The sequence below is a fragment of the Mustelus asterias genome, unplaced genomic scaffold (assembly GCF_964213995.1).
Source record: "Mustelus asterias unplaced genomic scaffold, sMusAst1.hap1.1 HAP1_SCAFFOLD_1086, whole genome shotgun sequence".
NCBI lineage: Eukaryota > Metazoa > Chordata > Chondrichthyes > Carcharhiniformes > Triakidae > Mustelus > Mustelus asterias.
In genome coordinates this window covers 82,501-99,294 of record NW_027591031.1, presented here as the reverse complement: position 1 = coordinate 99,294, position 16,794 = coordinate 82,501, and the positions used below count along the sequence as shown (strand labels likewise).

The window sequence follows — 16,794 nt, the reverse complement described above, 5'->3', positions numbered from 1 at the left end:
GAGTTCCTTCACACCCGGTCTCACACACACACTGAAATCACTATTAAAGGAGTGTTCCTTCACACCCGGACTCTCACACACACTGAAATCACTATTAAAGGAGTGTTCCTTCACACCCGGACTGACACACACTGAAATCACAATTAAAGGAGTGTTCCTTCACTCCCGGGCTCACACACACACTGAAATCACTATTAAAGGAGTGTTCCTTCACACCCGGACTCACACACACACTGAAATCACTATTAAAGGAGTGTTCCTTCACTCCCGGGCTCACACACACTGAAATCACTATTAAAGGAGTGTTCCTTCACACCCGGGCTCACACACACTGAAATCACTATTAAAGGAGTGTTCCTTCACACCCGGGCCCACACACACTGAAATCACTATTAAAGGAGTGTTCCTTCACACCCGGGCTCACACACACTGAAATCACTATTAAAGGTGTGTTCCTTCACACCCGGGCTCACACACACTGAAATCACTATTAAAGGAGTGTTCCTTCACACCCGGGCCCACACACACTGAAATCACTATTAAAGGAGTGTTCCTTCACACCCGGGCTCACACACACACTGAAATCACTATTAAAGGAGTGTTCCTTCACACCCGGGCTCACACACACTGAAATCACTATTAAAGGAGTGTTCCTTCACACCCGGGCTCACACACACACTGAAATCACTATTAAAGGAGTGTTCCTTCACACCCGGGCTCTCACACACTGAAATCACTATTAAAGGAGTGTTCCTTCACACCCGGACTCTCACACACACTGAAATCACTATTAAAGGAGTGTTCCTTCACTCCCGGGCTCACACACACACTGAAATCACTATTAAAGGAGTGTTCCTTCACTCCCGGGCTCACACACACTGAAATCACTATTAAAGGAGTGTTCCTTCACTCCCGGGCTCACACACACACTGAAATCACTATTAAAGGAGTGTTCCTTCACACCCGGACTCACACACACACTGAAATCACTATTAAAGGAGTGTTCCTTCACTCCCGGGCTCACACACACTGAAAGCACTATTAAAGGAGTGTTCCTTCACACCCGGGCTCACACACACTGAAATCACTATTAAAGGAGTGTTCCTTCACACCCGGGCCCACACACACTGAAATCACTATTAAAGGAGAGTTCCTTCACACCCGGGCTCACACACACACTGAAATCACTATTAAAGGAGTGTTCCTTCACACCCGGGCTCACACACACTGAAATCACTATTAAAGGAGTGTTCCTTCACACCCGGGCCCACACACACTGAAATCACTATTAAAGGAGTGTTCCTTCACACCCGGGCTCACACACACTGAAATCACTATTAAAGGAGTGTTCCTTCACACCCGGGCTCACACACACACTGAAATCACTATTAAAGGAATGTTCCTTCACACCCGGGCTCACACACACACTGAAATCACTATTAAAGGAGTGTTCCTTCACACCCGGGCTCACACACACACTGAAATCACTATTAAAGGAGTGTTCCTTCACACCCGGGCTCACACACACTGAAATCACTATTAAAGGAGTGTTCCTTCACACCCGGGCTCACACACACTGAAATCACTATTAAAGGAGTGTTCCTTCACACCCGGGCTCACACACACTGAAATCACTATTAAAGGAGTGTTCCTTCACACCCGGGCTCACACACACTGAAATCACTATTAAAGGAGTGTTCCTTCACACCCGGGCTCACACACACTGAAATCACTATTAAAGGAGTGTTCCTTCACACCCGGGCTCACACACACTGAAATCACTATTAAAGGAGTGTTCCTTCACAATCGGGCTCACACACACACTGAAATCACTATTAAAGGAGTGTTCCTTCACACCCGGGCTCACACACACACTGAAATCACTATTAAAGGAGTGTTCCTTCACACCCGGGCTCACACACACACTGAAATCACTATTAAAGGAGTGTTCCTTCACACCCGGGCCCACACACACTGAAATCACTATTAAAGGAGTGTTCCTTCACACCCGGGCTCACACACACACTGAAATCACTATTAAAGGAGTGTTCCTTCACACCCGGGCTCACACACACTGAAATCACTATTAAAGGAGTGTTCCTTCACACCCGGGTTCACACGCACACTGAAATCACTATTAAAGGAGTGTTCCTTCATACCCGGGCTCACACACACTGAAATCACTATTACAGGAGTGTTCCTTCACACCCGGACTCTCACACACACTGAAATCACTATTAAAGGAGTGTTCCTTCACACCCGAGCTCACACACACTGAAATCACTATTAAAGGAGAGTTCCTTCACACCTGGGCTCACACACACACACTGAAATCACTATTAAAGGAGTGTTCCTTCACACCCGGGCTCACACACACACTGAAATCACTATTAAAGGAGTGTTCCTTCACCCCCGGACTCACACACACATTGAAATCACTATTAAAGGAGTGTTCCTTCACACCCGGACTCACACACACTGAAATCACTATTAAAGGAGAGTTCCTTCACACCCGGGCTCACACACACACTGAAATCACTATTAAAGGAGTGTTCCTTCACACCCGGGCACACACACACTGAAATCACTATTAAAGGAGTGTTCCTTCACACCCGGACTCACACACACTGAAATCACTATTAAAGGAGTGTTCCTTCACACCCGGTCTCACACACACACTGAAATCACTATTAAAGGAGTGTTCCTTCACACCCGGGCTCACACACACACTGAAATCACTATTAAAGGAGTGTGCCTTCACACCCGGGCTCACACACACTGAAATCACTATTAAAGGAGTGTGCCTTCACACCCGGGCTCACACACACACTGAAATCACTATTAAAGGAGTGTTCCTTCACACCCGGGCTCACACACACTGAAATCACTATTAAAGGAGTGTTCCTTCACACCCGGGCTCACACACACTGAAATCACTATTAAAGGAGTGTGCCTTCACACCCGGGCTCACACACACACTGAAATCACTATTAAAGGAGTGTTCCTTCACACCCGGGCTCACACACACTGAAATCACTATTAAAGGAGTGTTCCTTCACACCCGGGCTCACACACACACTGAAATCACTATTAAAGGAGTGTTCCTTCACACCCGGGCTCACACACACTGAAATCACTATTAAAGGAGTGTGCCTTCACACCCGGGCTCACACACACACTGAAATCACTATTAAAGGAGTGTTCCTTCACACCCGGGCTCACACACACATTGAAATCACTATTAAAGGAGTGTTCCTTCACACCCGGGCTCACACACACACACTGAAATCACTATTAAAGGAGTGTTCCTTCACACCCGGGCTCACACACACACTGAAATCACTATTAAGGGAGTGTTCCTTCACACCCGGGCTCACACACACACTGAAATCACTATTAAAGGAGTGTTCCTTCACACCCGGACTCTCACACACACTGAAATCACTATTAAGGGAGTGTTCCTTCACACCCGGGCTCACACACACTGAAATCACTATTAAAGGAGTGTTCCTTCACACCCGGGCTCACACACACTGAAATCACTATTAAAGGAGTGTTCCTTCACACCCGGGCTCACACACACACTGAAATCACTATTAAAGGAGTGTTCCTTCACACCCGGGCTCACACACACACTGAAATCACAATTAAAGGAGTGTTCCTTCACACCCGGGCTCACACACACACTGAAATCACTATTAAAGGAGTGTTCCTTCACACCCGGGCACACACACACTGAAATCACTATTAAAGGAGTGTTCCTTCACACCCGGGCTCACACACACACTGAAATCACTATTAAAGGAGTGTTCCTTCACACCCGGGCTCACACACACACTGAAATCACTATTAAAGGAGTGTTCCTTCACACCCGGGCACACACACACTGAAATCACTATTAAAGGAGTGTTCCTTCACACCCGGGCTCACACACACTGAAATCACTATTAAAGGAGTGTTCCTTCACACCCGGGCTCACACACACACTGAAATCACTATTAAAGGAGTGTTCCTTCACACCCGGGCTCACACACACTGAAATCACTATTAAAGGAGTGTTCCTTCACACCCGGGCTCACACACACACTGAAATCACTATTAAAGGAGTGTTCCTTCACACCCGGGCTCACACACACTGAAATCACTATTAAAGGAGTGTTCCTTCACACCCGGGCTCACACACACACTGAAATCACTATTAAAGGAGTGTTCCTTCACACCCGGGCTCACACACACTGAAATCACTATTAAAGGAGTGTTCCTTCACACCCGGGCTCACACACACACTGAAATCACTATTAAAGGAGTGTTCCTTCACACCCGGGCTCACACACACTGAAATCACTATTAAAGGAGTGTTCCCTCACACCCGGACTCACACACACTGAATTCACTATTAAAGGAGTGTTCCTTCACACCCGGGCTCACACACACTGAAATCACTATTAAAGGAGTGTTCCTTCACACCCGGACTCACACACACTGAAATCACTATTAAAGGAGTGTTCCTTCACACCCGGGCTCACACACACACTGAAATCACTATTAAAGGAGTGTTCCCTCACACCCGGACTCACACACACTGAATTCACTATTAAAGGAGTGTTCCTTCACACCCGGGCTCACACACACTGAAATCACTATTAAAGGAGTGTTCCTTCACACCCGGACTCACACACACTGAAATCACTATTAAAGGAGTGTTCCTTCACACCCGGGCTCACACACACACTGAAATCACTATTAAAGGAGTGTTCCTTCACACCCGGGCTCACACACACACTGAAATCACTATTAAAGGAGTGTTCCTTCACACCCGGGCTCACACACACTGAAATCACTATTAAAGGAGTGTTCCTTCACACCCGGGCTCACACACACACTGAAATCACTATTAAAGGAGTGTTCCTTCACACCCGGGCTCACACACACTGAAATCACTATTAAAGGAGTGTTCCTTCACACCCGGGCTCACACACACTGAAATCACTATTAAAGGAGTGTTCCTTCACACCCGGACTCACACACACTGAAATCACAATTAAAGGAGTGTTCCTTCACACCCGGGCTCACACACACTGAAATCACTATTAAAGGAGTGTTCCTTCACACCCGGACTCTCACACACACTGAAATCACTATTAAAGGAGTGTTCCTTCACACCCGGGCTCACACACACTGAAATCACTATTAAAGGAGTGTTCCTTCACACCCGGACTCACACACACTGAAATCACTATTAAAGGAGTGTTCCTTCACACCCGGGCTCACACACACACTGAAATCACTATTAAAGGAGTGTTCCTTCACACCCGGACTCACACACACACTGAAATCACTATTAAAGGAGAGTTCCTTCACACCCGGGCTCACACACACACTGAAATCACTATTAAAGGAGTGTTCCTTCACACCCGGGCTCACACTCACTGAAATCACTATTAAAGGAGTGTTCCTTCACACCCGGACTCACACACACTGAAATCACTATTAAAGGAGTGTTCCTTCACACCCGGGCTCACACACACTGAAATCACTATTAAAGGAGTGTTCCTTCACACCCGGACTCACACACACACTGAAATCACTATTAAAGGAGTGTTCCTTCACACCCGGGCTCACACACACTGAAATCACTATTAAAGGAGTGTTCCTTCACACCCGGGCTCACACACACTGAAATCACTATTAAAGGAGTGTTCCTTCACACCCGGGCACACACACACACTGAAATCACTATTAAAGGAGTGTTCCTTCACACCCGGGCTCACACACACACTGAAATCACTATTAAAGGAGTGTTCCTTCACACCCGGGCTCACACACACTGAAATCACTATTAAAGGAGTGTTCCTTCACACCCGGGCTCACACACACTGAAATCACTATTAAAGGAGTGTTCCTTCACACCCGGGCTCACACACACACTGAAATCACTATTAAAGGAGTGTTCCTTCACACCCGGGCTCACACACACTGAAATCACTATTAAAGGAGTGTTCCTTCACACCCGGGCTCACACACACACTGAAATCACTATTAAAGGAGTGTTCCTTCACACCCGGGCACACACACACACTGAAATCACTATTAAAGGAGTGTTCCTTCACACCCGGGCTCACACACACTGAAATCACTATTAAAGGAGTGTTCCTTCACACCCGGGCTCACACACACACTGAAATCACTATTAAAGGAGTGTTCCTTCACACCCGGGCTCACACACACTGAAATCACTATTAAAGGAGAGTTCCTTCACACCCGGGCTCACACACACACTGAAATCACTATTAAAGGAGTGTTCCTTCACACCCGGGCTCACACACACTGAAATCACTATTAAAGGAGTGTTCCTTCACACCCGGGCTCACACACACACTGAAATCACTATTAAAGGAGTGTTCCTTCACACCCGGGCTCACACACACTGAAATCACTATTAAAGGAGTGTTCCTTCACACCCGGGCTCACACACACTGAAATCACTATTAAAGGAGTGTTCCTTCACACCCGGGCTCACACACACACTGAAATCACTATTAAAGGAGTGTTCCTTCACACCCGGGCTCACACACACTGAAATCACTATTAAAGGAGTGTTCCTTCACACCCGGGCTCACACACACTGAAATCACTATTAAAGGAGTGTTCCTTCACACCCGGGCTCACACACACACTGAAATCACTATTAAAGGAGTGTTCCTTCACACCCGGGCTCACACACACTGAAATCACTATTAAAGGAGTGTTCCTTCACACCCGGACTCACACACACTGAAATCACTATTAAAGGAGTGTTCCTTCACACCCGGGCCCACACACACTGAAATCACTATTAAAGGAGTGTTCCTTCACACCCGGGCTCACACACACACTGAAATCACTATTAAAGGAGTGTTCCTTCACACCCGGGCTCACACACACTGAAATCACTATTAAAGGAGTGTTCCTTCACACCTGGGCTGACACACACACTGAAATCACTATTAAAGGAGTGTTCCTTCACACCCGGGTTCACACACACGCTGAAATCACTATTAAAGGAGTGTTCCTTCACACCCGGGCTGACACACACACTGAAATCACTATTAAAGGAGTGTTCCTTCACACCCGGGCTCACACACACTGAAATCACTATTAAAGGAGTGTTCCTTCACACCCGGGCTCACACACACACTGAAATCACTATTAAAGGAGAGTTCCTTCACACCCGGGCTCACACACACACTGAAATCACTATTAAAGGAGTGTTCCTTCACACCCGGACTCACACACACTGAAATCACTATTAAAGGAGTGTTTCTTCACACCCGGGCTCACACACACTGAAATCACTATTAAAGGAGTGTTCCTTCACACCCGGGCTCACACACACACTGAAATCACTATTAAAGGAGTGTTCCTTCACACCCGGGCTCACACACACACTGAAATCACTATTAAAGGAGTGTTCCTTCACACCCGGGCTCACACACGCTGAAATCACTATTAAAGGAGTGTTCCTTCACACCCGGGCTCACACACACACTGAAATCACTATTAAAGGAGTGTTCCTTCACACCCGGGCTCACACACACACTGAAATCACTATTAAAGGAGTGTTCCTTCACACCCGGGCTCACACACACACTGAAATCACTATTAAAGGAGAGTTCCTTCACACCCGGGCTCACACACACACTGAAATCACTATTAAAGGAGTGTTCCTTCACACCCGGACTCACACACACTGAAATCACTATTAAAGGAGTGTTCCTTCACACCCGGGCTCACACACACTGAAATCACTATTAAAGGAGTGTTCCTTCACACCCGGGCTCACACACACACTGAAATCACTATTAAAGGAGTGTTCCTTCACACCCGGGCTCACACACACACTGAAATCACTATTAAAGGAGTGTTCCTTCACACCCGGGCTCACACACACACACTGAAATCACTATTAAAGGAGTGTTCCTTCACACCCGGGCTCACACACACACTGAAATCACTATTAAAGGAATGTTCCTTCACACCCGGGCACACACACACTGAAATCACTATTAAAGGAGTGTTCCTTCACACCCGGGCTCACACACACACTGAAATCACTATTAAAGGAGTGTTCCTTCACACCCGGGCTCACACACACTGAAATCACTATTAAAGGAGTGTTCCTTCACTCCCGGGCTCACACACACACTGAAATCACTATTAAAGGAGTGTTCCTTCACTCCCGGGCTCACACACACTGAAATCACTATTAAAGGAGTGTTCCTTCACACCCGGGCTCACACACACTGAAATCACTATTAAAGGAGTGTTCCTTCACACCCGGGCTCACACACACTGAAATCACTATTAAAGGAGTGTTCCTTCACACCCGGGCTCACACACACTGAAATCACTATTAAAGGAGTGTTCCTTCACACCCGGGCTCACACACACACTGAAATCACTATTAAAGGAGTGTTCCTTCACACCCGGGCACACACACACACTGAAATCACTATTAAAGGAGTGTTCCTTCACACCCGGGCTCACACACACACTGAAATCACTATTAAAGGAGTGTTCCTTCACACCCGGGCTCACACACACTGAAATCACTATTAAAGGAGTGTTCCTTCACACCCGGGCTCACACACACACTGAAATCACTATTAAAGGAGTGTTCCTTCACACCCGGGCTCACACACACTGAAATCACTATTAAAGGAGTGTTCCTTCACACCCGGTCTCACACACACTGAAATCACTATTAAAGGAGTGTTCCTTCACACCCGGGCTCACACACACTGAAATCACTATTAAAGGAGTGTTCCTTCACACCCGGGCTCACACACACACTGAAATCACTATTAAAGGAGTGTTCCTTCACACCCGGGCTCACACACACACTGAAATCACTATTAAAGGAGTGTTCCTTCACACCCGGGCTCACACACACTGAAATCACTATTAAAGGAGTGTTCCTTCACACCCGGACTCACACACACACTGAAATCACTATTAAAGGAGTGTTCCTTCACACCCGGGCTCACACACACACTGAAATCACTATTAAAGGAGTGTTCCTTCACACCCGGGCTCACACACACTGAAATCACTATTAAAGGAGTGTTCCTTCACACCCGGGCTCACACACACACTGAAATCACTATTAAAGGAGTGTTCCTTCACACCCGGGCTCACACACACACTGAAATCACTATTAAAGGAGTGTTCCTTCACACCCGGGCTCACACACACACTGAAATCACTATTAAAGGGGTGTTCCTTCACACCCGGGCTCACACACACTGAAATCACTATTAAAGGAGTGTTCCTTCACACCCGGGTTCACACACACACTGAAATCACTATTAAAGGAGTGTTCCTTCACACCCGGACTCACACACACTGAAATCACTATTAAAGGAGTGTTCCTTCACACCCGGGCACACACACTGAAATCACTATTAAAGGAGAGTTCCTTCACACCCGGGCTCACACACACACTGAAATCACTATTAAAGGAGTGTTCCTTCACACCCGGGCTCACACACACACTGAAATCACTATTAAAGGAGTGTTCCTTCACTCCGAGACTCCACTCTCTCTTTCCTCTCTCTCTCTCTAACCCAGGGATCACTGGACAGTGATCGGGAGCAGGATCCCTGGCTGATTTCCCCTCTCTCTCTAACCCAGGGATCACTGGACAGGGATCGGGAGCAGGAACCCTGGCTGATTTCCCCTCTCTCTCTCTCTCTCTCTCTCTAACCCAGGGGTCACTGGACAGGGATCAGGAGCAGGAACCCTGGCTGATTTCCCCTCTCTTTCTCTAACCCAGGGATCACTGGACAGGGATCAGGAGCAGGAACCCTGGCTGATTTCCCCTCTCTCTCTCTAACCCAGGGATCACTGGACAGGGATCAGGAGCAGGAACCCTGGCTGATTTCCCCTCTCTCTCTCTCTCTAACCCGAGGATTACAAATGAGTTCACATTCGAGAGAATGTTCCCGTAAACAGTGCAGAAACAATAATATGTTGTGATTGATATCTGTTGCTGACAGGATTCTGTTTCCATCTACCCGAGGATAATTCTGAACCTGATTCTGAGTCAATGTGTTCAGTGACTCATCTGATGTTGGTTTTGGATGGATGTGTGTTTGGTGGGATGAATGTCTCCCAGACAGGAGATAATACTTATTCCTGCATCCCTGTCACCGACTTCCTGTCTGACAACAACCCCATCACCTCACCGCCAATAAACATAAAGACCATTCAGCCCTTCTGTACAATACTGGCCCCTCATCCCACTCCCTCACCATCTCCCCCGAACCCACATCCTTCTCTACCTCTCGCCCTCGCATATTTATCCAGCTTCCCTTAAACACATCCATAAAAGTCACCACACCCACTCCCCATGGGAGCAAGTCCCATATTCTCCCCCACTCCCTGTGGAGGCGAGTCCCACATTCTCCCCACTCCCCGTGGGAGCGAGTCCCACATTCTCCCCACTCCCCATGGGAGCGAGTACCATATTCTCCCCACTCCCCGTGGGAGCGAGTCCCACATTCTCCCCACTCCCCATGGGAGCGAGTCCCATATTCTCCCCACTCCCCACGGGAGCGAGTCCCACATTCTCCCCACTCCCCGTGGGAGCGAGTCCCACATTCTCCCCCAGTCCCCGTGGGAGCGAGTCCCACATTCTCCCCACTCCCCGTGGGAGCGAGTCCCACATTCTCCCCACTCCCCGTGGGAGTGAGTACACATTCCGATATGTACACAGTGCTCCGAGTGTGGGTCTAACCGAGGGATATGGAGACTGGAACTGTGCACAGTGCTCCCAGTGTGGGTCTAACCGAGGGATACAGAGACTGGAACTGTGCACAGTGCTCCCAGTGTGGTCTAACCGAGGGATACGGAGACTGGAACTGTACACAGTGCTCCGAGTGTGGGTCTAACCGAGGGGTATGGAGACTGGAACTGTGCACGGTGCTCCCAGTGTGGGTCTAACCGAGGGATACGGAGACTGGAACTGTGCACGGTGCTCCCAGTGTGGTCTAACCGAGGGGTATGGAGACTGGAACTGTGCACGGTGCTCCCAGTGTGGGTCTAACCGAGGGATACGGAGACCGGAACTGTGCACGGTGCTCCGAGTGTGGGTCTAACCGAGGGATATGGAGACTGGAACTGTGCACGGTGCTCCCAGTGTGGGTCTAACCGAGGGATACGGAGACCGGAACTGTGCACGGTGCTCCCAGTGTGGGTCTAACTGAGGGATACGGAGACCGGAACTGTGCACGGTGCTCCCATTGTGGGTCTAACCGAGGGATACAGAGACCGGAACTGTGCACAGTGCTCCCAGTGTGGGTCTAACCGAGGGATACGGAGACCGGAACTGTGCACGGTGCTCCCATTGTGGGTCTAACCGAGGGATACAGAGACCGGAACTGTGCACAGTGCTCCCAGTGTGGGTCTAACCGAGGGATACGGAGACCGGAACTGTGCACGGTGCTCCCATTGTGGGTCTAACCGAGGGGTATGGAGACTGGAACTGTGCACGGTGCTCCCAGTGTGGGTCTAACCGAGGGATACGGAGACTGGAACTGTGCACGGTGCTCCGAGTGTGGGTCTAACCGAGGGATAGGGAGGCCGGAACTGTGCACAGTGCTCCGAGTGTGGGTCTAACCGAGGGATACGGAGACCGGAACTGTGCACAGTGCTCCCAGTGTGGGTCTAACCGAGGGATACGGAGACTGGAACTGTGCCCAGTGCTCCCAGTGTGGGCCTAACCGAGGGATACGGAGACCGGAACTGTGCACGGTGCTCCCAGTGTGGGTCTAACCGAGGGATAGGGAGACTGGAACTGTGCACGGTGCTCCCAGTGTGGGTCTAACCGAGGGATAGGGAGACTGGAACTGTGCATGGTGCTCCCAGTGTGGGTCTAACCGAGGGATAGGGAGACTGGAACTGTGCACGGTGCTCCCAGTGTGGGTCTAACCGAGGGATAGGGAGACTGGAACTGTGCACGGTGCTCCCAGTGTGGGTCTAACCGAGGGATACGGAGACTGGAACTGTGCACGGTGCTCCCAGTGTGGGTCTAACCGAGGGATACGGAGACCGGAACTGTGCACGGTGCTCCCAGTGTGGGTTTAACCGAGGGATATGGAGACTGGAACTGTGCACAGTGCTCCCAGTGTGGTCTAACCGAGGGATACAGAGACTGGAACTGTGCACGGTGCTCCCAGTGTGGGTCTAACCGAGGGATACGGAGACTGGAACTGTGCACGGTGCTCCCAGTGTGGGTCTAACCGAGGGATACGGAGACCGGAACTGTGCACGGTGCTCCCATTGTGGGTCTAACCGAGGGATACAGAGACCGGAACTGTGCACAGTGCTCCCAGTGTGGGTCTAACCGAGGGCTACGGAGACCGGAACTGTGCACGGTGCTCCCATTGTGGGTCTAACCGAGGGATACAGAGACCGGAACTGTGCACAGTGCTCCCAGTGTGGGTCTAACCGAGGGATACGGAGACCGGAACTGTGCACGGTGCTCCCATTGTGGGTCTAACCGAGGGGTATGGAGACTGGAACTGTGCACGGTGCTCCCAGTGTGGGTCTAACCGAGGGATACGGAGACTGGAACTGTGCACGGTGCTCCGAGTGTGGGTCTAACCGAGGGATAGGGAGGCCGGAACTGTGCACAGTGCTCCGAGTGTGGGTCTAACCGAGGGATACGGAGACCGGAACTGTGCACAGTGCTCCCAGTGTGGGTCTAACCGAGGGATACGGAGACTGGAACTGTGCCCAGTGCTCCCAGTGTGGGTCTAACCGAGGGATACGGAGACCGGAACTGTGCACGGTGCTCCCAGTGTGGGTCTAACCGAGGGATAGGGAGACTGGAACTGTGCACGGTGCTCCCAGTGTGGGTCTAACCGAGGGATAGGGAGACTGGAACTGTGCATGGTGCTCCCAGTGTGGGTCTAACCGAGGGATAGGGAGACTGGAACTGTGCACGGTGCTCCCAGTGTGGGTCTAACCGAGGGATAGGGAGACTGGAACTGTGCACGGTGCTCCCAGTGTGGGTCTAACCGAGGGATACGGAGACTGGAACTGTGCACGGTGCTCCCAGTGTGGGTCTAACCGAGGGATACGGAGACCGGAACTGTGCACGGTGCTCCCAGTGTGGGTTTAACCGAGGGATATGGAGACTGGAACTGTGCACAGTGCTCCCAGTGTGGTCTAACCGAGGGATACAGAGACTGGAACTGTGCACGGTGCTCCCAGTGTGGGTCTAACCGAGGGATACGGAGACCGGAACTGTGCACGGTGCTCCCAGTGTGGGTTTAACCGAGGGATATGGAGACTGGAACTGTGCACAGTGCTCCCAGTGTGGTCTAACCGAGGGATACAGAGACTGGAACTGTGCACGGTGCTCCCAGTGTGGGTCTAACCGAGGGATACGGAGACTGGAACTGTGCACGGTGCTCCCAGTGTGGGTTTAACCGAGGGATATGGAGACTGGAACTGTGCACGGTGCTCCGAGTGTGGGTCTAACCGAGGGATATGGAGACTGGAACTGTGCCCGGTGCTCCCAGTGTGGGTCTAACCGAGGGATACGGAGACCGATTGGGCCTTCCGGTCTGAGCATTGAGTTCAACAACATCAGAGCGTGAACTCTCCCCTCACCAACACCGCATTCCCATCCTCATTACTTCACCCAAACCCTAATTCATCTTTTTAATCCAGGCCGGGGGAGACGGGCAGGGGGAGACGGGCGGGGGAGATGGGCAGGGGGAGACGGGCGGGGGAGATGGGCAGGGGGAGACGGGCAGGGGGAGACAGACGGGGGAGACGGGCGGGGGAGACGGGCAGGGGGAGACGGCCAGGGGCAGATGGCAGGGGGAGACGGGCGGGGGAGATGGGCAGGGGGAGACGGACGGGGGAGACAGGCAGGGGGAGACGGGCGGGGGAGATGGGCAGGGGGAGACGGGCGGGGGAGACGGGCAGGGGGAGACGGGACGGAGGGGATGGGCAGGGGAAACGGGTTGGGGAGACGGGCAGGTGGAGACGGGACGGGGGGGATGGGCAGGGGGAGATGGGCAGGGGAGACGGGCAGGGGGAGACGGGCAGGGGAGAGGGGCAGGGGAGAGGGGCATGGGGAGACGGGCAGGGGGAGACGGGCAGGGGCAGATGGCAGGGGGAGACGGGCAGGGACAGATGGGCAGGGGGAGACGGGCATGGGGAGACGGGCAGGGGGAGACGGGCAGGGGAGATGGGCAGGGGGGTGGGCAGGGAAGAGGGGCAGGGGGAGACGGGAAGGGGAGAGGGGCAGGGGAGAGGGGCAGGGGGAGACCGGCATTGGGTGACGGGCAGAGTGAGATGGGCAGGGGGAGATGGGCGGGGGAGACGGGCAGGGGGAGAGGGGCGGGGGAGAGGGGCAGGGGGAGATGGGCATGGGGAGACGGGCATGGGGAGACGGGCAGGGGGAGACGGGCAAGGGGAGACGGGCATGGGGAGACGGGCAGGGGAGATGGGCAGGGAGATGGGCAGGGGAGATGGGCATGGGGAGATGGGCAAGGGGAGACGGGCATGGAGAGACGGGCAGGGGAGATGGGCAGGGGGAGATGGGCAGAGGGAGATGGGCAGGGGAGAGGGACAGAGGGAGAGGGGCAGGGGGAGATGGGCAGGGGGAGACAGGCAGGGGGAGACAGGCATGGGGAGACGGGCAGGGGGAGACGGGCAGGGGGAGATGGGCAGGGGGGTGGGCAGGGAAGAGGGGCAGGGGGAGACGGGAAGGGGAGAGGGGCAGGGGAGAGGGGCAGGGGGAGACCGGCATTGGGTGACGGGCAGAGTGAGATGGGCAGGGGGAGATGGGCGGGGGAGACGGGCAGGGGGAGAGGGGCGGGGGAGAGGGGCAGGGGGAGATGGGCATGGGGAGACGGGCATGGGGAGACGGGCAGGGGGAGACGGGCAAGGGGAGACGGGCATGGGGAGACGGGCAGGGGAGATGGGCAGGGGAGATGGGCAGGGGAGATGGGCATGGGGAGATGGGCAAGGGGAGACGGGCATGGAGAGACGGGCAGGGGAGATGGGCAGGGGGAGATGGGCAGAGGGAGATGGGCAGGGGAGAGGGACAGAGGGAGAGGGGCAGGGGGAGATGGGCAGGGGGAGACAGGCAGGGGGAGACAGGCATGGGGAGACAGACACAGGGAGACAGACATGGGGAGATGGGCAGGGGGAGACAGACATGGGGAGACGGGCAGGGGGAGACAGACACGGGAAGACAGACATGGGGAGACGGGCAGGGGGAGACAGGCACAGGGAGACAGGCAGGGGGAGACAGGCACGGGGAGACAGGCAGAGGAGACAGACATGGGGAGACAGACACAGGGAGACAGACATGGGGAGACAGACACGGGGAGACAGACATGGGGAGACAGGCACGGGGAGACAGACACGGGGAGACGGGCAGGGGGAGACAGGCAGAGGGAGACAGGCAGAGGGAGACAGGCAGGGGAGACAGACAAGGGGAGACAGACACGGGGAGACAGACATGGGAGACAGGCACGGGGAGACAGGCACGGGAGACAGGCACGGGGAGACAGGCACGGGGAGACAGGCACGGGGAGACAGACACAGGGAGACGGGCATGTGGAGACAGACACGGGGAGACAGACACCGGGAGAAAGACACAGGGAGACGGGCACGGGGAGACAGACACTGGGAGACGGGCACGGGGAGACAGACACGGGGAGACAGACACAAGGAGACAGACACGGGGAGACAGGCATGGGGAGACGGGCAGGGGGAGACAGACATGGGGAGACAGACATGGGGAGACGGGCAGGGGGAGACAGGCACAGGGAGACAGGCAGGGGGAGACAGGCACGGGGAGACAGGCAGAGGAGACAGACATGGGGAGACAGACACGGGGAGACAGACATGGGGAGACAGACACGGGGAGACAGAAATGGGGAGACAGGCACGGGGAGACAGACATGGGGAGACGGGCAGGGGGAGACAGGCAGAGGGAGACAGGCAGAGGGAGACAGGCAGGGGAGACAGACACGGGGAGACAGACATGGGGAGATGGGCAGGGGGAGACAGACATGGGGAGACGGGCAGGGGGAGACAGACACGGGAAGACAGACATGGGGAACAGACACGGGGAGACAGACATGGGGAGACAGGCACGGGGAGACAGACATGGGGAGACAGACACGGGGAGACAGACATGGGAAGACGGGCAGGGGGAGACAGGCAGAGGGAGACAGGCAGGGGGAGACAGACACGGGGAGACAGGCACAGAGGTAGTGTTGTAAATACTGACATTAAGGGATGCAGTCAGCGTGTTTGGTGGATCTAAGAAAGGGAGGAGGCAGACATTACAATAAGCTGCATTCTTTCCAAATTGGAAGAGTGGTGTTTACCCAGGACACAGCTGGAAATCTGAGAGAGGGAGAGAGAGAAAAGGAGAGACAGAGAATGGCCAAGTTCACCCTCCTGATTCTGAGCTTGCTTTATTTCTGTAAGTAAGAATAACCAATACTCACCCCTATTTCTCCATCAGCCACCCCTCAGTCCCTTTCACTCACCCACACTGTGTCCCTGTAAACCTCCCCCTCACTCTCTCTGTCTCACTCTCTGTCTCTCTCCCTCATTCTCTCTCCCTCACTCTCTGTCTCTCTCCCTCACTCTATCTGTCTCTCTCCCTCACTCTCTCTGTCTCTCTCACTCTCTCTGTCTCTCTCACTCTCTCTGTCTCTCTCTCTGTCTCTCTCTCTCTCTCTGTCTGTCTCTCTCTCTGTGTCTCTCTCTCTC

The 16,794-nt window shown here is 52.9% G+C and overlaps 1 protein-coding gene across 1 annotated transcript in view; it reads left to right on the top strand.

Annotated features, from left to right (window-relative positions):
• Positions 1–16,434: 16,434 nt before the first annotated feature.
• Positions 16,435–16,794, top strand: part of LOC144487843 (erythroblast NAD(P)(+)--arginine ADP-ribosyltransferase-like) — an 11,948-nt gene continuing 11,588 nt past the window's right edge. The window contains exon 1 of the mRNA XM_078205916.1: positions 16,435–16,501. Within this exon, the coding sequence (XP_078062042.1) occupies positions 16,459–16,501 (43 nt within the window). The 5' untranslated portion in view covers positions 16,435–16,458. The remainder of the gene's footprint in view (positions 16,502–16,794) is intronic.